The sequence below is a fragment of the Saimiri boliviensis genome, chromosome 9, assembly GCF_048565385.1.
Source record: "Saimiri boliviensis isolate mSaiBol1 chromosome 9, mSaiBol1.pri, whole genome shotgun sequence".
NCBI lineage: Eukaryota > Metazoa > Chordata > Mammalia > Primates > Cebidae > Saimiri > Saimiri boliviensis.
The window spans coordinates 63,203,416-63,229,840 of NC_133457.1; the positions used below are offsets into that span (position 1 = coordinate 63,203,416).

At 46.5% G+C, this 26,425-nt stretch overlaps 1 protein-coding gene across 3 annotated transcripts in view; it reads left to right on the plus strand.

Moving 5' to 3' along the window:
- CTDSPL (CTD small phosphatase like) overlaps window positions 1–26,072 on the plus strand; it is a 129,086-nt gene extending 103,014 nt beyond the window's left edge. For 2 of the 3 annotated variants that reach the window (XM_074406028.1, XM_074406029.1), the window contains 6 exons: window positions 4,433–4,534; window positions 7,629–7,685; window positions 11,098–11,190; window positions 15,327–15,512; window positions 21,300–21,421; window positions 22,411–26,072. In XM_074406028.1, the coding sequence (XP_074262129.1) occupies window positions 4,433–4,534; window positions 7,629–7,685; window positions 11,098–11,190; window positions 15,327–15,512; window positions 21,300–21,421; window positions 22,411–22,477 (627 nt within the window). In that variant the 3' untranslated portion in view covers window positions 22,478–26,072. Of the gene's footprint in view, window positions 1–4,432; window positions 4,535–7,628; window positions 7,686–11,097; window positions 11,191–15,326; window positions 15,513–21,299 lie in introns of all 3 variants that reach the window. The other variant, XM_039461883.2, reaches the window with a different exon arrangement.
- The last annotated feature ends 353 nt before the right edge of the window (window positions 26,073–26,425 follow it).

A 26,425-nucleotide genomic window follows, 5' to 3' on the forward strand; every position in this document is an offset into this window, starting at 1 on the left:
GTGTCAGGCCCGGCACAGTGGCTCACGCCTGTAAACTCAGCACCTGGGGAGGCTGCAGAGGGCGGATTGCTTGAACTCAGAAGTTTGCAACCTGCCTGGGCAACGTGGTAAAACGCTATCTCTATAAAATATACAAAAAATTAACCGGGCATGATGGCATGTGCCTGTAGTCCCAGCTTCTTGGGAGGATCATGAAACCCCATCTCTATAAAAAATACAAAAAGTTAACCGGGCATGGCGGCACAGGCCTGTAGTCCCAGCTACTTGGGAAGATTGCTTGAGCCTGGGAGGCGGAGGTTGCAGTGAGCCAAGATGGTACCACTGCACTTTAGCCTGGCCTAGAGAGCCAGACCCTGTCTCAAAAAAAAAATTGGTATCAATTTATTACTTTCATTTGCCTTGCTTTATGACTCAGTTTGAACAGCTTTTCACAAGTTCACTGGCTCTCTTTCTTCTTCTGTATTCATTTCTTCTTATTTTTTATGCTGTGTTGCTTATCATTTTAAATTTTAAGGCAATTAGTACTTTTCCCCAGATGTATGATATATCTTTTGGCCTTGTCTATTTATAATTATTTTGGCTACAAGGAGGTTTTAGTTTTATTTAAGTAAATATTAATGTCATCCTTTATGTTCCCTAATTTTATATTTTCTTCTAGTATTTTAACAGTCTTTAATAGTTTCACCATTACACCTTTAAATCTTTGATCCATTTGGCATTTATGTTGGTGTAAGGCATGAAGTAGGAAACTATCTTTTTTTCCAAGTGGCTACTCAGTTATCCCAGCACGATTTGTTGAGTAATCATGTTTTACACACCCAAGGGGAATGACATCTTTATCTTTACCGTTAGTATCATTTGCCTCCCAACTGTGGGCCGGGATTTACTAGGGAGCTTCACGGGCTGTTTGGTGAAGGGTATTGAAGAACAAAGAAAAGATGCAGAGGGAAGGAAAGTTTGAATCCAAGTATGGATGGTTAAGGCTTGAGGTGAGCATTAGAATGCCTTGGCCCCAGTGAGGAACGCCACCGGGCTGTGACCTGAGTCCTACCGATCCCACACTTTGCTTAAATTACACCCCACACTGATGCCCCCAAACATGACGCTGGCAGCATAACTGAGCCATAAAAATACTCAAAGGGGAGAGGACTTGTTTTCTAACAGCTATGTTTCTATGCTCTTTGCCTAAGGCTTTTAATACAGCAATAGTACACTTCTTTCCACAAAAACATTATGAAGCACGTACAAGCACGATAGCTATTCTAATTAAAACCAGTCTAGAGTTCCTCTTGCTCCCCCACACATTAGGCCCAGACATCTGCCCTGAGCTCTGAAGGCTTGGGGAGTACAACGTGCAGACCTTGAGCCTGAGAAATCTTAAGGAAACAATAATCCAATGTTCAGGAAGAGGTGCTACATCTGTAAGATTTATGAGTCTGTGGGGTGGGCACTGCAAGAGGAAATAAGCTTAGTGTTAACTATTCACGGCTGCCAGTTCTCTGCCAAGGACAGGAAATTTCAGATTTACTCCCAGGAAGAGAACAGGAAATCGTGGATGACAAGCCATGGTCCCTTCCTCCTCCACCCACCGCCCAGAACTGCTCTTTGTGTACATTTGAGCAAGTCATTTTGTATAAGAAAGACCTTTCCTGATATGACTGGTATGTCTCTTGTTCTTCAGCTTTATGAAGACCTCAGAGAAAACTTGGTTCAGGACGTTTCTTAGGTAATGATTCAAGCATCACCTGAACAGATCAATTGAAGCAACAAAACACTGCGTATTGCCATTATATAGCATCCTTACATTTCCAAGGACACAGCTGTCCCAAAGAATTCTTACCCATGGGCTGAAGAATTTGCATTAATCTAAAGCCAAGCTCCCAGGAAGCTGTATGCATTTAGGAAACAGCAGAGGATTAATGGAACCTCCTAGCCTGTTGCCCCTCAGCTTGGCCTTGTTCCCTGCAGCACAAGTTAAAATCAATAGCTTGCTTAATATGAGTCTCACCCTTCTCATCCTTCTCCATCTTTTCTTTCTTAGACAGTACTGTGAGGGGTTTTACTTACCGTAATGCCTGTAAAGTGTGGGTTAACTGTGCTAAGAAAGTAATCTTTATTCTTGGGTTTGGAAAGTGAGCCACTTCTGGCAGATCTTTGATGTTTTCAGAGATGCTAGGGATAGAATTTCTAGATCCTTATTTTCCAGGCTAACAATTAAATCGGTAAGTTAAAATGTTTCAGTAGTTTATAAATGCATAGGAAAAGGACTGGATAGAGAGTAAAGTAAAAAGGGAGACATAGAAAAGAGAATGATTGCGTTTTACTCTCAGGTGTCTGTAATCTTTACAATGCCAATGTATTTTTATGTTAACTAATTGTGTAATAAAAATTAAAACAACTTTTATTCTGATCACAAGCATGCATTCTGCTCTGTCCCAAACAACAGAAACGACCCCCATCCTCTCTACTATCTTTACCTAGCTCATCACACTGCCTTTTTAAAGCACCCTTTGATACAGAACTTTGCAAATTTAATTTTTTAAATAACCTGCTGACTCACTGGTTTGTAATAAAGGATAGAGTCCTTTCTAGGTCCTCGAATTCCATGCCTGTCTCTAAGGTACATCCCCACATCCCTTCGCCTGTGCTGAGGGATTAGGGAGGATTGCTTCCAGCTGAGAGAGGTGGGAAGCCGTAAAGGCTTTTACTTCCGGATGACGTTGGCAGGGAAGAAACACCCATGCTGTCTAGAGAGAACCCCTCTGAAGTTAGAAGCACTCGTGTCTCCACATGGAGCCTCTTCCTGGGCAACCCTGGACAGTTCCTCTCTGCCAAGATGATCATTGTACTTGCAAATGTACCTAACTATTGACTGCCTACGTTACATTCACTGTTGAACCAGCTGACATCCAAAATTAACTTTTGGTCATTGACTAACTTTCAGCTCGAACCAAAAAATAGAGGAAATAGCCATGTAAAAGGAAATACAATTTGATTTCATTTTTTTCTTGTTTTATCTGATGAACTAAATTGCCCATTCTTCAGGGGCTCAGAATAGATTTCCTTGTGTTTTGTTTTGCATCAAATATTAAAGAGTATGACCTTCTTTGCAGGTCAGAAAATTAATTAGTTAACATTGGATATTTAATATGCCACAAAGCAGACTAAAATACTTAAGATCATTTCTAGAGTGAGGCAAAGCCTAAAGAAATAAATACTCTAAATTGAGTGAGGTTGGTTGAAGATACTTAGCATTTCATGGTTGGCTGAAGATAGCTAGCATTTTATTAACTCTTTATGACTTCTTTATCACAAGATTTGAGTCACCTGCTACAAAGACATAAATAGATTGATTGTTTGGTCAACACACAACATGTGGATTAAAGTATAACTTTCAGAGGCAGAGAATCCAAGAGGTAAAAATACCACATTGGCCGGGCACGGTGGCTCAAGCCTGTAATCCCAGCACTTTGGGAGGCCGAGGCGGGTGGATCACGAGGTCGAGAGATCGAGACCATCCTGGTTAACATGGTGAAACTCCGTCTCTACTAAAAATACAAAAAATTAGCTGGGCATGGTGGCTCGTGCCTGTAATCCCAGCTACTCAGGAGGCTGAGGCAGGAGAATTGCCTGAACCCAGGAGGCGGAGGTTGCGGTGAGCCGAGATCGCGCCATTGCACTCCAGCCTGGGTAACAAGAGCGAAACTCTGTCTCAAAAAAAAAAACAAAAAAAAAAAAAACACACATTTGCTCAGTATTATGCCAGTGTGGCAGCACAAGGCGGTGTGTACCTGGGTTAGTTTTGTTTCCTGGTGTCGGGGTAACTCTAGACTGCATTTTGCTGGTGGGCCTATAGTTGGTCTTCAAGTTTTTAAAAAACATGTCACTAAAAAAAAAAAAAAAAAAAAAATTATGTGGTTCCAACATAGCTCTAAAATCTACATGTGTGCCGCAGGGAATTTCAGGCAAAATATGACCCTACGAAACAGACCTCCATTTAACAGTACCTATTATAATTAAATACTCATTCTTGTGTAATCCATTTTAATCCTAATTGTAGTCACCAATATATGTGTGAGGCAAAATGCTGGGTGTGTTATTGCCATTATAACTGATAACAGCCTTTCATGCTAGGTATTATTGTCCCAATTTACAACCAAGAAAGTGACAGAGCTGATGATCAAAACCAGGTTTGTCCAGTTCCAACGCCGAGGACTTCGTAGCAGTCATTCAAATAGTGGCACAGTATTTGGTAAAACTTCAGCTGCAAACTATTTATTCCTATTGTTCTTAATAAAAGCCCATTATATGCTTGACCAAGCATTTAAATGTTTGTTTTCATTTATACTTTCAATAATGTAAATAGCATAATACAATACTGGTCGGTTTGTCTTTTACATAAAGGTAATACTGATTTATTTTTCCCTTTTAGCCGCCAGCCAAGTACCTCCTTCCAGAGGTGACGGTGCTTGACTATGGAAAGAAATGTGTGGTCATTGATTTAGATGAAACATTGGTGCACAGTTCGTTTAAGGTAAATCAACATAAAAAACAATCTGGATCTTTGTGATTTGATAACAGTTGTATGGGAAAATGGAAAATAAAAATGTGTGACTTCACCCTTCATGTAGAAATCCCAGCAGCTGCTTATTAACCCAGGTGAACATTAATGAAAGTAGTTGAATATTAACATAATTAGTTTGGAAAGAAAACACTAAGCTACCCACATCACTGGGATCATTCTTACTTAGGAGGCTTGCATTTTTCAGTATATTCTAAACCCTGCAGAAATACTTTTTGGGTGGCACGAGGGACTCATGCCCCCAGGACACTGTTTGTATTTGTCAAGATGACCGGAGTGCTATGTGTTTTATTGGGAGGGGCAGGAGGGCTCTGTTGGAAACTGTCAAATGACTGAGTATCCTGGAGATTTTCCCAGATCGATTTTTGAAAGATGCCCAACTCTGAAGAAGACTCCCAGACTTGAGGGCATCTGAACAGATTCATCCACTTACTTTGAGCATCTTCATGACAAGAGGTGGCTGGGGTTTTTTTACAAGCTTCACAGCTAAATGAGCACCTACCTTCGGGACTTGCCTCCTGAAGGGTGTGGAGGTCTGGCGCTCTTCCTTCCTGTCACCTTCCCTGATCTTTTCCAGCAGAAACGGCCTCCATGCAGGAAGAGCTGTGGCAACACTGTTAAAGATTGAGTTAATTAACCTTTTTTTTTTTTTTTTTTTTTGACATGAAATAAATTGTTTAAAAGAGGCAAATGATGAAAGTTTGGAAATGATGGGTTGGCGTGTTGGGGAGAAGAAGCAGGTGTTTAGGACTCTGGTCTTGTTTTCTTTGAGTTATTTCTGGTGATGGGACTGCCCTATCACTATACCACACGCCTTTCCCCTCCAGCCTGGGACTCCCCTTCACTGAGAGACATGAAGGTCATCCTCCATGATGGGACATGTGTCTCACATGAACCATAGTCTTTCCTTACAAGTTGTAGGAAGCAGAAGAGGCGTCAAATATGCCTGAACATCTTTCTACCGGAAACATCCTTCTTTGTTCTCACTAAATGGAGACCTTTTTTGATAGGGCAAAGCCCGTCTTTGAGTCCTTTGGAGAGTGGAGAAGAGACCACACTGACCTCTAGCAGTGAGAAATGGCCCTGTTGTGGCCACTGGGGCATGCAGGGATTACCTCATTCCCTAGCACTTGAGGGCCAGGCCCTTCCAGTGTTGGTCCAGGGGATCTGGTGACCTTGTGTCCCAGCTCAACCCTAGACAGCATTGGAAGCCATTTCTCCCCCATGGGCAAGTTGCTCAGGACTTTTCCAAGTCTCTGTCAAAGAAAGCCCTTCAGAACAGGGGTCGGTTGCCATCACAGCATAGAGAACTTCCTCCCAAGCAGCTGTGGGAGTGTGGGGAACACTGGCCAGATGACCTGATGCTACTGAGGGTTCCTGGCTCCAAAGGCAGGGCCTTGGCACTCCCACTGTCTCTAGGGCCTGCTGAGAGGGCATTCATGCCACAAGCTAATGTGAATGACATCTCATTTCTTCCCTCCCCTGGCCTGCCTACATTTGCAACCAGAATATTTGTGTTTTTCAAAGTTCTGGGCATTTCAAAGCCCTTTGAGAATCTGAAAGCTATGACCCCTCTCCCCCTTGAAAACATACATTTGTACGACGCACAGCCTCATGGATCCCAAGAGAAGAACCCTGGCCGTACCAGGGCCTCCTTTACACCACCAGGAGAGGGGAGAGGAAGGACGGTGCTTGCTGTGAGCTGGAGAATGATTTTTCTCTTTTAATATACTCTGTGGAATGTGGTTCCATAATCTAATGCCTTGGGAGAGTCTCTTCTTGCGGTCTTTCCTTTTGTTTTTTTGTATGATTCTGGTTTTAGTTGTGAAATTATATGACGTTGAACTCATCCTTGGCCTTCCAACTCTGGGAGTAAACAGTGAGCATAAGCTAAGTGCTTCGTAATGGTGCCACGATGTAGCATTGTCCACGTTTTGGTTTTTTGTTTTGTTTTGTTTTGTTTTGAGTTTATATATCAGTGAAGAGGGTTTGTGTGTACTGTGACGGGCTTAAAAGCCGACCTCAGTTCAGAGTCTGACCGGAGATGCTTTTCCCCCACCCCTGCCCAGTGGCCACCCCACACACCTTCTCCTTCCTTCTGTCTCTCCCCTCTTGTCCAGGGGTTTGTAGGCTGATGATTCAGTTGGGCCTGTTCATTTAAGTAGTTTTGTACCTAATTTGTGGAATTCCATTGAGAACTGTGTGTAAGTTCATCATTGAGAACACGATGACTGCTGAAGAATCTTATTTGCATGTTAAATGTCATTAATATTGTGAAAGAGTTCTTTTAAATATCCAGAAGTTTGTGGGTGTGCTAGATGTTGTGTTCCTTGGAGCAGAGCAGTATAGGGTGGGCTGGCTTTCCACCCTCACCCAAGGCAGGAGCTGCTGCCAGGCTACCTGGGAGGGCCTGAAATCACTGATTCTAAGGATTGGTTAGGGCCATGGGCATGCATCAGACCCATCACAGTAGCTAAGGAAGAGAGGAAAAACAGGTTGAGGGGAGAAGAGCCTGCCCCAGGATGGGGCCTGTGGCCTCTGACTTTACCCCCACATGGCTTTGGCTCTGCTTCGAGTCCATGTGGCCTGCATCAGCTGAGCAGCTCATCATAGGGCAGCCCCCAGTTGTGGGTCCAAGTACAAACAGTTTTCCCTCAAGCAGCACTGTCCTCTGAGCCCATCAGGCACTCAGCTCCTCCCTCTGGTGGCTAGCGGTGGTTCCCTATCACCCCAGCAGGACTTGGGGCAAGAGCTGGAGTTTTCAGGAGCCCCATCCTCTAGCCAAGCAGTGCCACACATTTTGGTTGAGGCCAGGCAGGTGATATTGGATCAAGATGCTGAAAATGTAATGACATTCAGAACGGAAAATAATGTGCTTTCCTGCTTATGCTTATTTTAAGGAACCAAGGCATGCTTCAGCATCCTCCTCCTGAACTGTTTTTTCCAATAACCAAAACATTGGTCCAGGCAAGCTTTTTTCTTGCTAAAATTTCCAGGGTTTTTTTGTTCTTTCAGACATATTAATTATAGTCTCTTTTCTCTCTAGCCTATTAGTAATGCTGATTTTATTGTTCCGGTTGAAATCGATGGAACTATACATCAGGTAAGAAATCGACACTAAATTTGAGTTTCAGTTAAGATTTTTTAGTAATTTCATATCCTACGAACTTTATTTCTAAATTCTTATTTCAGTAATAATTAGTGAATCAAAAGGAAGCATACTGTAAGAAATACAATGTTTTTCTGCTTTTTTTCACTCCAATGAATTTATTTTATACTGAGATTATAAGGAAAACGATAGCCGTAAATATTAGGCGCGGTTACAAGTTCAAACAGTTCTTTGATTTGAAGCAGACTTTCAGAAGTTTCCATATCCCCACTGGCCTAGCTTGATGGTCTAATTAACTTCCTCGTGTAATTGCTTTCAGCTACTTTCCTAGCAGGCAACAGGAAAATGCCACAAGTCACACACTTAATGGTGGATTCTCGGGAGAAAGTGTCCATTTTCAGTGCCAGCTGCGCCAGACTGATCTTATCATTCCTGCATCGTTTTCTCCAGTGAATCTTTAGCAAATACCCAGCCCAAAAGAAAAAGTTGGGAAGGGTGTGAGTTTTCAGATCCGCAGGCTGCTATGAATAAAGATGTCGTAGTCAGTTGGCATGCGTCTTCATTGCTTCTGATTTTTTTCTCCTTATCTGCATAAAGCTCTTCCGGAAATAGCTTCATTTATGAACAAATTGGAAACGCTGTAGGAAAACTAGCCTTAGAGGTTGAAGCCGGGGAGCTTTCGTTAGGTTTTCCACAGGGATGCTCTAACCATCTTCCTTGTCAAGTGTAACATCTTAAAGGGAGAGTACCTGGCCTGATAGCTCAGGAAGGCAACTCTCTTGGTACTTGAGTTACAACAGGATGTCTTTTCTTAGCAATGTCAGTAGTCTTTGGTTCTTAAGCGCAAGGTGTCAGAACTGGTGAAGGCTTGGAAATCAGCTGGTTCAACCGCCTCATCATCTAGATGGAGAAACTGAGGCTCCACCAGGGAAGGGATTGGTTCAGGGTCATACAATGGGAAGAATTAAAATGAAAATTCCAGTCTCCTGCCTCCTGGCCCAGGTCTCTTTTCCTGATACCCAAGTCTTTTTTTCTCTCATGTCCTTGCTTTCTTGCTTATTCTCCAGGATGTCCTGCCAGGAAATAGTCCCTGGGAGAGGCAGCTTTTTCCCTAGTGTTTCCACACTTCATGCTTTTAAAAGCCATCACAGAGCCAAAACGACAGGCACTTGGGCATTTAACAGTTGCAAAAGCATCAACGGAATTAACTCAGCATCTGAGACGCAGTGAAGGCTTCTGCATGGATCATCTTGGCCTGTGTTACGTAGCGCTCATGATGAGACAAAGGAGAGGCTGCCCAATGGCATGGCAAGAATTAGGAGAGAAATTAATCCTTCATACCATGTGACTGTAAGCGTGACCGGCCTGCCCACTGCTGACCCATTCTTGCAGGAGCCACTGTAGCTTCTCCATCTTGCCTATGCTGTGATACCACAAGGGCCCAGGGCTGGGGTCAGAAATTCTCTCCCAAGGGAACGAAGCCACAGGCGCCAAGGGCAGGAGGACCAAAGCCCTGGCGAAGGCCGTGGCCTCGTTCAAGTAATCCAGGATAGGCTGTGCAGGTCCCAATGGGCCTATTCTTGGTTACTTGCACGGGGACGCGGGCCTGGACGCCGGCATCCGGGCTCAGGACTCCCCCTCTCTGCCAGAGGCACCAACGCCAGAGCTCCCTAATCAGTCTCCTGCCCTTTGCATGTAGCAAAGCTTGCTTTCCAAGCAGGACTCCCAGAGAGACTGAGGACCACCGGCCACACCCATTTGCTGGCAACGAGGAGTCTGGTGGACAGAGTGGGAATCTGGAGCTGTGTTGACACCCGCTCTGTGACATCCTGTTCCTCCAGACCCCTGTCCACCTCCTTCTTTCAGTCACCCATAAGTTTCCCACTGATTCCTGGCCCTCTTGAGCTCCTGCTTCTGGCACCTTGAAAATGACTTCGTTCTGTGTAGAATTCCTCAGCCAGCAGCACGCCCAGCATGTGGTGCAGAGCCCCCATCTCCCCTCTCTACTCCTGCCATTCTCACCTGCTCCATCTGCCATTCAAGGCCCTAACATGCCCACCATGACCTGCCTCTCACTTCATCTTCAGCCACGTCCTCTCCCAGCCCTGCTGCTCCCGCTTCTCTCACTGCCTCTGACGGCTGGGCACACAGCCTGGCTGCTCTCTAACATCCCAAGTCATCTCAGGCTTCGGGTCTCGTGCTGCTGCTGTTTTCCTCTGCCTGGAAGCTCACTTCTTCTCATCCTTATTGGCCTGGTGAACTCCTATTTATCCTTCAAGGTCCAGGCCAAATGTTATCTTCCATGATCCCCTCTCCTTGTGAGGGGAGTTAATTGTCCTTAATGTATCCCTCTTCTACGATTTTCATTATACCGTGTTTCTTTGTATATGTTTTTGCATGTGTCTGCTCTCGAGTCTGAGCTCTTCAAGGACGAGGCCTGTGTTTTATTCATCTTTGCAATTGCATCAGGCTGAGCTCAGAGCTGGGGCTCAGTAAATAATGCTGAATTGAATTTTAAACAGTTTGATTTATTTTAGTGAAGTGGCTAATTTCAAACCGAATTTATTCAAGTTTGAATTGGTTCTTCCCTCCTCCCACTTCCTCTGTGTTCTCTCACCAGCTTCGCCTTCTCTCCCATCTCCCTTGTTTCCCCAGATTCATTCAGGCGCCCTAATCAGGAGCCTACGTATGGTCTGAAGCCTGGCCTTACTTCTCCCCACTGGCCTCTTTGTGCCCCTCTGCTCAGAGACGCCTCCTGATGGATTATCTCTGGGGTCGAAGAATAGGATGGATTCACATCCCCTGAAACACACAAGCCTAACCTTTATGGTGGCACAGAGACAGCTTCCCAAGCTGACAAGAAAGCCTCTTCTTGCAGCTTTGCTGGGCCTGTGCGTCAACCCCAGGCCTTCCTAGTGAGGGGGATGCCCATCCAGGATAGTAGGTGGCAGCCAGAGTAATCCCAGATCTGCTGGGCAGTAGGCTGGGCCTGGACCTCTTAAAGGACAACACCAAGAGTGTGGCCTGTGCCCACATAGGTCCCAACCCTCAGCAGGTGCTGAAAAACACACATGAGATGAATGAGTCATTACGCACAAACATGGTACAATCCTTCCACTTGCTGGCCCTGAATATTCCCAAGACCCTCCACACTGTGGTCAGCTTCTCGTTTTCCCTTAGGAAGGGTGTCTACAGTGAACTCAGCTCTGGAACCCCGTCTGAGGGGTGCCACGTGTGACTCCGTAGCCCCTCAACTAGTCTGGGCCTCTGCCTGCTGTGCATAGATAGGCCTTGGGGAGGGAGGCAGGAACCTTTGTAGCAATTCTTCCTACAGTGGGCATTTGGGCCCTGGGCCATCCCCAGCAACTGCCACATCTGACCAGCATGCTGTCTCCTGCCATTGCAGGTGTATGTGCTGAAGCGGCCACATGTGGACGAGTTCCTTCAGAGGATGGGGCAGCTTTTTGAATGTGTGCTTTTTACCGCCAGCTTGGCCAAGGTGAGTCCTGCTTCTCAGCCCCATACTCCCAGCCCCTCCACCCCCTACCCCCAATCTGTCAAGCAGCCCTTTGTTTTGGTGGGGGAAGCTATTTCTATGGTGACAGGTTCCCACCCCAGATGGGATGGATGCAGGCCATGTGCATGGTGCCAGCCTGAAAGGCTTCTAGGTTACCATGGTGACAGGGAGCACTTAGAACAAATGCTCCATGAAGTTGCTGTGTACAACCACCTGAAGCTGGGTGTCCACAGTCCAGGGAAACACAAACAGGTCCAGTGTAACAGATAACGGATGGTGTACCCCTCAACCATTGACTGTCGACCAAAGGCTAGAGGCCCCTGTGTCCTTGGGTTTTGCTTTCACAGATTTGAGGGAGAAGCAAGGGAGAGATCAGTGTTGGAGACTCACCCACATGCATAAATGAGAGTTCCGACTGCCCTAGTGAGCTGTGTGGTCTGAGACAAGTTACTTCTCATGTGGGTTTCTTCCATAAATTGGAGATAATTCCATCTACCCTGCGGCTAGATAACATGAAATCACAGATGTCAAGGGCTTAGCACAGTGTCTGACTCACATAGAGCTAGTCTTCATTGAGCACTTGCTCTGCTCCACATATCGTGCTGGGCATTGTCCCGTGGTCAGCACTCCTGATGTTCATTGTTTTCTGTTGTAATTGTTTATTGATGATGATAGTCTGGGCACGGTGACTCACGCCTGTAATCCCAGCACTTTGGGAGACCAAGGAGGGCGAGGTCAGGAGTTTGAGACCAGCCTGTCCAACATGGTGAAACCCCGTCTCTACTCAAAAGACAAAAATTAGCTGGGCATGGTGGCAGGCAACTGTAATCCCAGCTACTCGGGAGGCTGAGGCAGGAGAATTACTTGAACCCAGAAGGCAGAGGTTGCAGTGAGCTGAGATGACACCACTGCGCTCCTGGCTGGGCGACAGAATGAGAGTCCATCTCAAAAAAAAATATATATATATACATATATTTATTGATGATGATAAAAATCATTGAGACACGTGTTGATCCTAAAGCTTGGTATGAATCTGACCTAACATCTAAACTGGCTCTGACCAAACAGAGTGGTTTCTTTGTCCTCTCCACTGTTTAAGGAAACTAGCAGGTTCCCAAGCCTCCCGGTGTGGTTTAGCATCCCCCTTCACAGGTGTGGCAGGGTGCCCATGCTGTGTGGGGCAGGCAGGGTCGGCCTTGACCATTTCCCACATGCTGACTCTGATGGGGCTGACACCATCCGTTTGTCGGTAGCACCACAGTTGTCTCCATGGGCATCTCAGGGACCCTGAGTTATCCTAAAGATGAGTTTTCTGGGGCCCACGTTGACCATTTGCGTGTCTCCAGGACATCACGCCGTAGCTTCCTCTGCCACGTCCTGCTTCTGGACGGTGTCCTGGTGCCCACACTCCCTTCTCTTCCTCTGCATGTTCCGCTGCTTTGCTGGCCTGGCCATTGCTGGTCGGGTCCTTCTCTGTGATGACCGAGGGGAGGGAGAGCCCCACTTGCACAAACGCTGCCAGACTCATCACCAGGCCTGAGAGCGTGAGCCAGTGGAGCGGGATTCAAGAGCCTTGTCCTTACTTTTGCATGTCAAGAAGAGAACAAGGCCTCAGGGAAAATACAGTCTTCCCAGTGGGTAATCTTTCAGATGAGTGGTGCCAAGATGAATTGTTATCTGTAGCGGCAGTGGCTCTTCCAACGGTGTTCTGGGATGCTGAAAAGCCTAAAGTGATAACCAAAGAAATCCACAGGAAGATTGCACCAGTTGCAGCGAAGCGAGGGTTGTTTTTTATTTTGGAAAATCGAAAACACTCTTGCTTGGCACTGTCCCCAGCATTTGCTAAAACATCCTTGTTCAGTTTCTCTTCCTGGACGGCTCGCACCTGCCCCTCCATCTGTCTCTTCAGCCCTTCTCTTGCTGCTACCCCAGCCTAGCTGAGCCAAACCAGCTTCCCAGTGCAGACTTCCACCCTCTTTCCTCCCTGATGTGCATGTCCTGCTGATGGGTGGTCCTGCTGCCATCCTTGGCTCTGGGCTCAGCTCCCAGCCAGCAGTAGTGATGCAGTGGACCTCCTTGCCTGCTGCCAAGGGGCCTGCAGGAACCTCAAGCTGACTGTCACAGCCTTTCAGTATCTGCTTCTTTGTCATTCCTTCCTTCATTCAACCAGCAACTATGTACTTCGTACCTATTAGTATCAGGCACAGCACTATATACTAGGCATACAGCAGAGAAGAAAAGAGACAAAGTCCCTGCCCTCGTGAAGCTTACATTCTTCACATTCATCCTCAGACACTTTCCTGAAAGATAGTTGCTACCACAGGTGTTCGTGATTATGAGGAAATGGATCATCTTTTTCCATTTAGAGCAAGCTTGTCCAGCCTGTGACCCACAGGCCGCATGTGGCCCAGGACAGCTTTAAATGTGGCCACACACAAATTTGTAAACTTTCTGTAAACATTTAGGAGATTTTTTTTGCAATTTTTTTTTAAAGCTCATCAGCTGTTGTTAGTGGTAGTATATTTTGTATGGCCCAAAACAATTCTTCTTCCAGTGTGGCCCAGGGAAGCTGAAAGACTGGACACCCTGAACTGGAGTCAGTTGCCGACAACCCACGCACATGGCCCCTGGCTAGTCTCACCAGCAGATAACTGTCTCGCCCCAAGCTCTTACCTCCCTTGGCCAATAAGAAACACAACCGCTCCTGGACTCTGCTTCCTACAGAATGTCCTTGGAGAGGAGAGGACATCCCATGGAGTCACAGCTGCTGTCTGCAGCCCACGTCCCACGGCTCTGTTCTCCAAGCTGCTCTGCCCTCCACCACGGGCATTCCCAGCGACACCAGCCGCAGGTGCTCTCTGCCTCCCTGGCAGAGTCACTGGGCCCCCGCTGATGCCTGATCGTACCCCTCACTTGGTCTTGGTGCAGAGGCCTGGCCTCATGTCAGGCTTGGAAACTGCTCTTCTTTCTTCCAGGCCCAGCCAATCAGTGTGGCCTACTCTTTTAGGTATCTTTAGTTATGAGGATTTTTTCAGAAGCCACTTTATTTCTTTATCCAAGCCTGCTTTGGGGGAAATTCCCTAGGTCATGAGAGAGGGCCAGACAGGATGAACCCCAACTGTGAGCTGGGCTCAAACTCCCATCCAGCTCCTGGGCTTCAAGATAGTGGATGAGCATCCATGGGAGTGGGCAGCTGGGCACCAGCCTGTCACTCCAGGGCTGGTCTGGCCCAAGTGCCCAGAGGACCACTAGGGGGCAGTGTCATGCCATTCAAGACACACTGGAGCCAGCTATTGATTCCAGGTGAAACTCCGAGCCCCTCTTGTGGTAGGTGCTCTGGAAGGTGCTGGGGATGTGGTGATGGGGATGTTTCAGGCCTGGACCCTGACAAGTGGAGAGGAACTCAAGCAATCCCACGTGGTACCCCGCTCTGTGAGGGAAACGATCCAGAAAGGAAGATAGAGGTGGCTCTAGACAGATGGGAGAGGAAGTCAAGACCTGAAAAGCCAGGAGAGAGAGGCTCTGCAAGGAGCTGGGGAGAGCACGTATGCAGAGGGAACCCTGGTACAAAGGTCCTGACCCTGCCCAAAACCAATGTGGCTCCAGATGGAGACCATTCAGCTGTGGCCGTGTGGGACGTGGCAGTGAGGAACGTGGGCCTTACTCCAAGTGCAGCGTGTAGACAGTGGAGAGTTTTCAGCAGGGGAGTGACACGATCACACATATGTTCTCTGCTGGCCACTCTGACAGCTTCTAGATGAATGGGCTAGAAAGGAGGCCCTTTGAGAAAGACGGCTTTTTCATGAGGCTCGGTCATTCCAGGCCAGAGATTAGAGGCCTGGGCTAAGGGTGGTGACAATATAAATAGAGAGATGCAAATGGAGTCATGCTATTTTTGGAGCTAAAACTGACAATTTCTGGTGGGTTGGATGTGAGAGAAATGGAAGAATCCAGTGCCATCTTATGTACACAGAGAGGAAAATAACCAGGATCCTGAACACATCTTATTATTAAATCCCCTTTTTAAGAAAAGTATTCTGGATCTTGCTGCAGTAGGTCAGGGTTTTGGGGCTCTTTGAAGCACCCAGCCTTCATCATGCATGACACGTCTTTTCCAGTACGCAGACCCTGTGGCTGACCTCCTAGACCGCTGGGGTGTGTTCCGGGCCCGGCTCTTCAGAGAATCTTGTGTTTTTCACCGTGGGAACTACGTGAAGGATCTGAGTCGCCTTGGGCGGGAGCTGAGCAAAGTGATCATTGTCGACAATTCCCCTGCCTCATACATCTTCCATCCTGAGAATGCAGTAAGTGGCCCCAAAGAAAGAAAATGTCGAACTCCGTCTGAGCCCTCTGTCTTGCCAGGCAGGCACGACTTTTGAGCACCTACACGGGAAGGTCTCTGGGCCTTTTCCTGATGAAATCCCAGCTTTGCCATTTAGCAGTTGCACTGACTGCTAAATTGACCAAGTTATTGAATCTCACTGAGCCTCTGTTGCCTCATCTGTCAAATGGGAATTATAGGAATGCTGATCTCATAGGATCGCTGGAGGTTGCAGCGTGGCAATGTGTAAAAAGCACTCAGAATAGTGCTTGAGACTGGGAAAATGCACAGTGAGCCTGTATCATCTCAGCGACATTTTTAGTATTGTTATTGACATGAGTTCTGTTGGCATTAACCTCCTGGAGCCAGTTACTGCCTGGGACTTCATGCCCCCTGTAGATTAAGGAGACCTGGGTAATCTCTTTAACAGACGTATTTTTTAAGAATAAATAGGCTAAGGGTGGTGGATCACAAGGTCAGGAAATCGACACCATCCTGGCCAACATGATGAAACCCCATCTCTGCTAAAATACAAAATATTACCTGGGCGTGGTGGCTCACACCTGTAGTACCAGCTTCTCGGGAGGCTGAGAGGGGAATCACTTGAACCAGGGAGGCGGAGGTTGCTGTGAGCTGAAATCATGCCACTGCACTTCAGCCTGGCGATAGAGGGAGACTCTGTCGTGTAAAAAAAAAAAAAAAAAAAAAAAAGAATAAAACACTTCAATAAGGTCTTCAAATAAGACCTTGCCACCTCATCATGATGTCAAAAAAAACACCCACTGGGAACATTTCCTACATAAAGCTCCCTGAAGCATGGCGCCTCTCGGTGTCTACTCACTGGGTGCAGCACAACTCTCAGGGCAAGAGGGACTGCCTTCCCTCCTGCTGCCCAACACTTCCAGGGGAAGAGAGGCCAACCAGGGTTCCTGGTGACTTCGGACCCCTGTCACCACCACACCAGGCAGGTTTCCCTGGAGAGGATGCTTCCTCTCAAGCACAGGCTCTCAGATTCCACATAAGCCTGCAGAAGTCCTTTCCTTCAGTCCAGAACTCCATAGTCCCACTTGCAACACCGCCCCCCCCCCCAAAAAAATTCAAACTCAATTCACTTGGCTATGTGGAATCATTATTTGAATAAACACTCCAAATGTATTTATATGTAAATATGTTCATTTTACTCATTTTACTGAGTAAATCAAATTCAACATAATATATTTGAATATATTTGGTAGTGTGTCTGTAACAGATAAGGATTCCTTTTTAATATAATCACAAGTCATGATCAGACCTGACAAACAGTTTCTTACATTGTCTAATATCCAGACCGTGTTCACATTGTCCCTGTCCTCTCAAAGTGTTTTCATGCATTTGGATTCTTTCAATCAGGATCAAAAAGATCCATGCATTGCTTTGGTAACTGTGTCTCTTCATTCTTTTTTTTTTTTTTTTTTTTTTTTTTGAGACGGAGTTTCGCTCTTGTTGCCCAGGCTGGAGTGCAATGGCGCGATCTCGGCTCACCGCAACCTCCGCCTCCTGGGTTCAGGCAATTCTCCTGCCTCAGCCTCCTGAGTAGCTGGGATTACAGGCACACGCCACCACGCCCAGCTAGTTTTTTTTGTATTTTTAGTAGAGACGGGGTTTCACCATGTTGACCAGGACGGTCTCGATCTCTCGACCTCGTGATCCACCCGCCTCGGCCTCCCAAAGTGCTGGGATGACAGGCTTGAGCCACCGCGCCCGGCCTTCATTCTTTTGTAATCTTAACATTTCTCCCTTTCCTCCCCTTTTCTCTTTTACACCATGTATCTGTTGAAGAACCCCTGGGGTTCCGTCTTGTAGAAATCTCCTACATTCTGGATTTGTCCAGCTGCTGCCTTGTGATGATGTTTAATATGTTTTTATAGCCATCTTAGAGCTCTACTGTTTGATTAGATTAGATTTTTTTTTTCTTTTTTGCAAGAATATATCATAAGAGGTCAGATGCAATGGCTCCCACCTGTAAACCCAGCACTTTGGGAGCCTAAGGCAAGTGATCACTTGGGCCCTGGAGTCTGAGATCAACGTGGGCAACATGGCAAGACCTGGGCTCTACAAGAAAAAAAAAAAAAATTAGCCGGTATGGTGGTACACACCTGTGTTCCAGCTACTTGGTAGGCTGAGGTGGGAGGATCTCTTCAGCCCAGGAGGTTGAAGCTTCAGTGAACCGTGTTCATGCCACTGCACTTCAGCCTGAGTGACAGAGTGAGACCCTATCTCAAAAAAAAAGAAGAAGAAGAAAAAAGAAGACATCGTAGGTATTATATGCTTATGATGATATCATTCATACCAGGAGGCATAAAATGTCAGGTTGTCCCACTTTTAAAGATTTAAAATTGATCATTGGGTTCAGGTGTTCTTAGCCTGATCCGTCTATTAAAAAATTCCCCATGAACCTTTCACCTCATAATTTTAGCAGTGTTGGTGATCCTTGTCTGCACCCACTGTTTCCTGAGGAATTGCAAAATGGCAATTTCTATTTTCAGGCTAATGAGTCGGTGCTCTGGCAGCCTCCAAAAGTAGCCAATAAATTTTTTTTAGTATCATCATGAACTCCTGGATTAGTTGTAGTTTCAATCCATTTATTATTCTTTCGCGTGCTCAAATTTTCACCGTTAGCTGTGGAGACCCCTTAAAATAACAAGTCTTTGATATAGGTTGAGTATTCTTTATCTAAAATGCTTGGCACCAGAGTGTTTTGGATTTCGGATGTTTTAGGATTTTGGAATATTTGCATAAACATAATTGGATATCTTGGGGTTGGAACCAAGGCTAAACATTAAATTCATTTCTGTTTCATGTACAGCTTATGCACATAGCCTAAAGGTAATTTTATACAATATTTTTGATAACGTGGGGACACGAAACAAACCCTGCGTCTCGTGCCTGCACTTTCACTACCACCCAGCACATGAGGTCAGGTGTGGAATTTTCCACTTGTGCCGTCATCTCAGTGCTCAAAACATTTCAGATTTGGGGGCATTTCATAATTCAGATTTTTCAGATTAGAGATGCTCAACCTGTAGCTTCCTTGCTTTCTGGAACAACAGAATGTTCCAGGCTTATGATGAACACGTCCTGCCTCAGCCCTGCAGCCAGCCATTTTTGTATGGTACCTGGTTCCTATTAGTGGAAGTGGTATTTAGAGACCACAGTTCAGGTGGGTTTTCATTGCAACTGGGATGTACTTTACTCCTAGCCCATACTGCGGGACAGAGCTAAAAATGACACATTTTTAGAAAGAAAACAAAATCATAATTTCATACTGGTTTTTCCAGTTCAACATTAAGTTTTTATGTAACTTCTTTGCTTCTTTGTTGTTGTTGTCGTTTTGAGAAGGAGTCTTGCTCTCTCGCCTAGGCTGGAGTACAGTGGCTCGACCTTGGCTCACTGCAACCTCTGCCTCCTGGGTTCAAGCGATTCTCCTGCTTCAGCCTCCCGAGTAGCTGGGACTATAGGTGCACGCCACCATGCCCATCTAATTTTTTGTATTTTTAGTAGAGATGGGGTTTCATCGTCTTAGCCAAGATGGTCTGGATCTCCTGACCTCATGATCCGCCCGCCTTGGCCTCCCAAAGTGTGTGAGCCACTGCGCCCGGCATGCTTCTTCATTTTATATTTGTGTCTCTTTCTCTTATGCCGAAAACTCTTGATTTTTAAAGATACTAACATAATTATATATTAGATTTATTCTATAGTATATGTTTAGTAATTTCAGTAGCAGTACTAAATTATAACTAATAAGAAGACAACTGTATGCAGCTTAGGAATTTGTAAAGAGGTGTACAGTCATAACACCACATTTTCACATCGCTTGAATGCCAGGCTTGTGGCTTACCTGGCTGCCTGCAATCCCAGCACTTTGGGAGGCTGAGGAGGAAGGATTGCTTGAGTTCAGGAGTTTGAAACCAGCCTGGACAACAAAGCGAGACCCCGTCACTACTAAAAAAAAAAAAAAAAAAAAAAAAAAAAAATGGCCAGGTGTGATGGCTAATGCCTATAATCCCAGCACTTTGGGAGGCTGAGGTGGGTGGATCACCTTAGGTCAGGAGTTTGAGACCAGCCTGACCAACTTGGTGAAGCCCCATCTCTACTAAAATAGAAAAATTTGCCAGGGATCATGGCTGGGCCCTGTAATCCCAGGTACTCAGGAGGCTGAGGCAGGAGAATTGCTTGAACCTCAGAGGCAGAGTTAGCAGTGAGTCAAGATCACACCATTGTACTCCAGCCTGGGCAACAAGAGGGAAACTCCATCTCAGAAAAAATAAAATTAGCCAAGCGTGGTGGCACATGCCTGTAGTCCCAGCTACTTGAGAGGCTGAGGTGGAAGGATCACTCGAGCCCAGGAGGTCAAGGCTGCAGAGATGTGATTGTACCACCACACTCCAGCCTTCGCAGCAGAGTGTGACCCTGTCTCTCTCTCTCTCTCTCTCTCTCTCTCTCTCTCTCATACACACACACACCACTTAAAGTAATTATGTGGTTTTGTCACCAATTTTATATATACTTAGAATCACTTTTATTGCTCTTAACAGTTTAATTGTATTTTAATTATATAACACATTTACATGGTTCCAACATCAAAACTATCAATATAGAGAAGTCCATGTTCATTTCTGCCATCTCCTCTACTCTCGCAGTTCCCTGGGCATAGTCATTTCTTTATTAACCCTTCCTTTATTTCTCTTTCTTTCTTTCTTCTTTTAAACGGAGTCTTACTCTCTCACCCAGGCTGGAGTGCAATGGCACGATCTCAGCTCACTGCAACCTCCACCTCCTAGGTTCAAGTGATTCTTCTGCCTCAGCCTCCCAAGTAGCCAGGACTACAGGCGCGTGCCACTGCGCCTGGCTAATTTTTTGTATTTTTAGTAGAATTGGGGTTTCACCATGTTAGCCAGGATGGTCTCAATCTCCTGACCTCATGATCCACCCGCCTTAGCCTCCCAAAGTGCTGGGATTATAGGCGTGAGCCACTGTGCCCAGCATAAATTTATTTTTCAAAATTACATAATAAATGTTTATGTTGTAAGCTATCTTTGGATTTGCAAAAGGGCTACTTGTAAGATTTGTAAAATGTTGCTTTTAAACACGTTTGGTTTCTTCAGATTTGTTTTTACATCTCTTCTTTACCCCTAGCTACCACCCCTCCACAGTCCCCTGTCTAAAATTAAGAGAAAATTCTATCTTTGCCAATAGCTTCAGAATGTTCTACAATTTTAGTCTTCTACTTTTAACTGATCACTGTTAAGGAAATTTACCACTTCTCTTTGTGATGTAATATTGCACAGTGACCCTAAGCAAAGCCTTCCTGTGTCCCAGATGTGAGCTCCCTGGTGTGAGTGGTTGGCATGTAACCTCTGGCTCCAAGTGCTCTGAGGCACAAGGAGCCGATCTGGTGCAGCGGAAAGAGCTTTTCGAAGTTGGCAGGCAGCAAGGCCAGTTCTCATACATTCTGTGCTCTGGCTACCTTTTCTGTGGCAGGAAAAGAAAACAGGCAAATGCACACTAACTGGGCACATTTAACTTTGCCTCTCTGGGCCATCTCCCAAGCCGTGTGGCTTTGGATTAGCATCGATTTGAACAAGGGAACAAAGGAAATGATGATGATAATGGTGATGACACCAGTTTTCCTTACCAAAGAAAATGCTTCAAGTCCGGGCACCCAGTTAGGTTAGGAGCAGCCCCAGCCCTCGACGCAGTCCTGCTGCCTCCTCCATGCGCTCTCTTCCAGGTGCCTGTGCAGTCCTGGTTCGATGACATGACGGACACGGAGCTGCTGGACCTCATCCCCTTCTTCGAGGGCCTGAGCCGGGAGGACGATGTGTACAGCATGCTGCACAGACTCTGCAATAGGTAGCCCCGGCCTCTGCCTGCCTGCCGCCTGTGCACTCTGGAACCTCTGGCTTCGGGGGACCTGCCTGTCCTCAGCTCCCTGGGAGCTGAAAGTGAGGATACTCCGTGCTCCAGGCCACAGGGTGAATGTGGCCATGCCTACCTGTTTTGTTTTTTTAAGAACAGAAACAACTATTTTAAAAGAACTCTTTTAACATATTTCATAAAGGAACATGCGTTTTACTGGATTTGCTTTTCTTAAAACATACCAAAAAGAAAAAAACCGAAAAAAGGAAAAAAAAGAAAAAAAAAAAAAAAAAAAAAAGCTTGATCTCTATCAGACTTCCTTTCAACCGTCCTCCCTCCAACAGACTACCCGCCCCTTCTATCCCAGCTCGGAGCAGCTGACCCAGCTCCGAGTCTCTCTCCTACAGGATGAAGTGCCTTTTGAATGTTATTTTAAGCTGAGAGTTAATTTTTCTACACAACAGATTTCCAGACATCTTTTAGTCTTTTATTGTCTTAGATACTATAAGAAGTTGAACATGACAATTTTCTAGAACCTGGTAGCGTGTGTGTATGTGTGGCGGGGGGTGCCGAGGGAGGGGAGTGAGTCACAGGAGCCTGTCCCCCAACAGGTGTGACTTTGCTCTGACAACCTGTGGCATGCTGCAGGGTCAGGCTCCTGACAGGAGGATGTCATGACTGTGTCACTGTCTCCATTCATTTCTGACCCAGTTTAGAATGTATCTGCAGTTGTGTGGCTCAACACTTTCGGAAACAGCAGTTTCTTTTATATTATCATATCTGATGGTGACAAGTTTGTCTTGAGGTCCCATTTTCCCCTTGAAAAGTGACATCCTGTCACTTCCGCTCTCACACTACTGCCATACATTTGTGGTCTTTGTTGTTCTGTTATTGTTTGGGGTAGAGCAGTCACAAGAAACCCTGAAACCCTTGGATATAAAAGAAATCTGTTTATTGATTTTTAAGTCTTTCCTTTCCAAAAGCTGGATACACATGGAGCTGTTTGGGAATTTTCCTTGCTGCTACCGCGCTGCCACCAAATGGAATTGACCAGCGGCTGTTACACTGTTCTTTGCCACTGTGCCTACGCTCAGAATATGCTCACTGCTCAGCTACAAACTCGGACAGGGTCAGAAACAGAGGTGTCCCACCCCACTGCAGCCTGCCCCACCCGTATCCCTGGCCTGGCTTTGGCCACTGAAGGGTACAAAAGCAAAAGGGCCAAAGCACCACTTCGGTGTGGCATGAATCTTAAACCAGTCAGTGTCAGACCCTGTCTGATAAATAAGCTGACTGTTCTCTCTTGAGAACCTGTGGCCTGAACCAGCTGCCAAACTGATGTGGCCCAAGTCCGTCTCTTGGTCTTCTCCTTAGAAGCACAGCCTATTTCTGAGCCAAGGGCTGGGGAAGCCTGTCTAGATGTGGGACTCATTGCCCCAGACCAGGGAGAGGAAGAGCTCCCCGCTCGGAGCCCAGGCTCTTTGCAGCCATTCCCAGTTTGGTGTTTAAGCAGTGCCATGTTCCTTGTTTGACAACAAGACAGTCTGTAAAGTATTGCTCTTAAAAACAATTAAAAAGAACCCTTTCATGTTGGCACCATTGCCTTAGTCCTCTGTGGGTTGGTCTTCAGCCGGAGTTCTGGTGGGAGTGACTGGCACTAACAAGACTGGAAATCGGGGCTGAAAGTAAAATGTCTTTGTTTTGCTTTCATTCACAAAGTGATGAAGCCAGCTGCCAATCACGTCCTCCCAACAGCACTGTGGTCTGTGGGCTGCTGTGTGAATATTCAGAAGGGAAGTGAGTCTTCAGGGGGCAACCAGGTCTCCCAGCATTCTGAGTGTTCCAAGCCCAGTAATCCACATGCCGATTCAAATAGAACAGCCCCTTGCTAGGCATTACCACAGATGATGACGGTTACGTGGTAGAACTGCCCTTGCCACAAACCTTTATTTGGAAAAGTAGTCATTAAATGAACCCACTGCCTTAAATGTCGAATGTGCAGTCAAGTGTCTGTCGTGTGTTGACATCCACACAGAATTAGGCCCTAATGGGAGCCTTAGACCCTCAACCGTGCCCCCTCCGTTGGCATCACCGGGCCTTATATGAAGAGGGGGCAGAAAGGATGGAAACCACAAAGTATTTCAGGGGAATCGAACCCAGGAATAGTGCTCCACTTCTGACAACGGAGTGAAGACACTTGGAAGGCTTGAGCCAGACACTTCACGTGGTCGTTCCTGAAACTGTGAGCACCACTGCACTAAGCCAGTGCAGAGCTGTTAGGGACGGGGCCCAGCCCTGCCACCACAGACGTGGAAAGTCTCGGGAGGGCCCGTAGGCCCTCTGCGGGTTCTGGAATCTGTGCACCTTATTTGACCACACTCCAAAATTCTGTTTTTATTTTAACCCTTGAATCTGCTTTATGTACATAATCAAAATATCTATATCTATATATATATATATTTTTAATCATCTACATATAAATGAAGCAATAGAATTCTAACATAAGGCCAAGAAATGAGATGAATGTTTGGGGTTTATGTTTTTTAAGGTAAATACGGGTATTGTTTTTAATTATTACCATTTATTAAATTGTGGGCTTCGAAACCTAATGAAACCTGTTAGCCACTTCTCTGTGCCATATATTTCCCACGTTACCAAAATACCCCCAACTCTGTAGCCAAAAGAAGACCCTGACCTCCTGAGTTTCCAGGGTCCTTTCTGTACCAGGTTTAAATGTAGTCTTCTGGAGAAGTATCTTTGACATTCAGCTCTGGGGCAGAACACCTTGGGTTTGTGGACTCCAGCCCACTCTGATGTTCTGACTTCTCCAGCCAGGCCTCCAGGGGAAGTGCCCAGGCACTCCCGATGTTGTTAATGCTCTGTCTTCCATTTGTTCAGGAATTCTGCATGTTGGTCTGTGGGTCCATGCATTAGCTGTTTGTAAACAGTGCGTTTTTGCATACTGAATAAGGAATGCCACCTGCCACTGTTGATGGTGAGGAAGCTCCTTTGACGTGGTGCAATTTTCACGCAATGTCTCTGGGGACACAGGATGCCCTAATGATGCTGACTTGTCATGGTTGCAGCATTTGAACTTTTGGTATAAAAAAAAACTCTGTAAGTCTATAACCTGGCACCGTTTTACAACCCTGTATTTTTAAAGATGGCTTTCTAATAAAAAAAATCTGGAACCACACAGCCCTATGGTCAAACACTCCTACGTTTGTGCCTCTGCTTTTAAAGGTGCTGTGCTGGACAGCTGGCATGCCAGGGTTCGAGAAGAGCGTGTAGTTTGATGTTCTTACAGTTGATTAACTGTGCAAAACTGGCTGGCTGCCTCTGTTCCTACTGTACTGTAAATCTGATCATGTCTGTTCCTGTTCCATTCTCCCAGGAGCTTCTCTGCAGATGACACACCCTCCCCCACCCTGAGTAGTGGAGATGCTGGTGTCTGGGTAGTCATGGATTTCTGTTGGACATTTGAATGTGATACACAATCCAGCATTACTTGGGAAATGCTACATGTGTCATGTGCACGTTTCCAGGGGCAAGTATTGTCAATCAAAAGGTTTGCAATGATTTCCTTCCTGCCAAAAATAAACATGTGAAACTGCACTCTCTTGTGGATGGACTGCTTCTCTACCAGCAGCCCTCTCCTCCCTGCCTGCCCCGCCTCTTGCCTTCACCTTAGGTCTCCTGGTCTCCTCCCTTCTGGGGAACAGGGGTGGATAGGAGCAGGGCTGCACGACCCCAGGAGCCACAGACTGATTTTCTAGCTCCTCTTGGAGCTAGAAAGCCATCCCACCTAAATTGCCTGTCACTCTAAGGATGACTGCCTTTCAGCCCTCTGGCTCCCTCTCTCCAGAAGCAGTGCGGCTCACTGTCCACCCACAAAGATTCCACCCCTCTCAGCGGGCTTAAAAATGCAGCCTGAGAGAACTGGAGCCTTCCACCCCATAAGAGCCACAGGCATTATATGTGGTGCCTAAACCCATACCCATGGGCACAGTGGCTGAGATGATTGCCAGATGAAGCATGGCAAGGAGTCGGAAGACGAGTCAGGATGTGCCAGGCAGTTTCTCACAGGGAGACAATCTGTCGCCAGTGCGCTCAGCCCAGCCCCTCTGTACGTGCAGGCGAGGGAGGCAGTGAGTCCTCTTCTGCTAGGGCCTCCCAGCAGGGACTTGGACATGGCTTTGCCACCCTCAGGACTATGCCTCTTAATGATATCTAATTCAGAGAGCACCAGTGTCAGTTTCATCAGGTAAGTCTTACCCCAGTTTTGTGGGTGAGAAAACAGGCCAGTGAGACAAACTACTGCAGTCTGCTCCTCACAAGACACAGGATTCTGCCAGGCATGTATATTCATCCCAGATAACTCAGGACACAGCATGTGTGTCAGCCCAGAGACAAAACCACAAATACCCCACAGCTAGGCCTGTGCCAGGCCCCTAGGTTCCTGGTTGTCACAGTGGAGCAGCTGGCTTCTCTGGCATCAACCCCATACCCCACTTCACACCCTTGCATACAGGCAAACAGATAAAACGCTAGAACTGCGGCAGTGCCTGAGGCTGAGGTATCCTCATGCGTGTCCACTGATCCCTGAAATAAGTGGGAAGGACACCCGGGGCGTCAAGAGGGGACTTCCTGGGGACTTGGGCATGCTGAGATATGCCTCCGATGTCTTCTATTTGAGCACATATTATCTGTCTGTATTACAGGACAGGAAGCCCAGGAGGGTGGGGAGGAATGGCTGGGAAAAGCCAGCCTGGAAACAGTGGCATATTAGCAGACGAAGTCTGTTGAGCTTATAGATAAGGAGTGCGTTGAGGGCTTGTGGCCAAGTTGCGGCGTCACCTGGATGCTTGCACAGTAAATCTGTGCCAGGGCTGGCTGTGGGTCAGCAGGCTGTTCAAGGCCCAGAGCCACCAACTGGCATGGCCACCAGCCTGACTTCTGAGAATAGAGGCCATGGCAAGGAAGATACAGCCCCAGAGC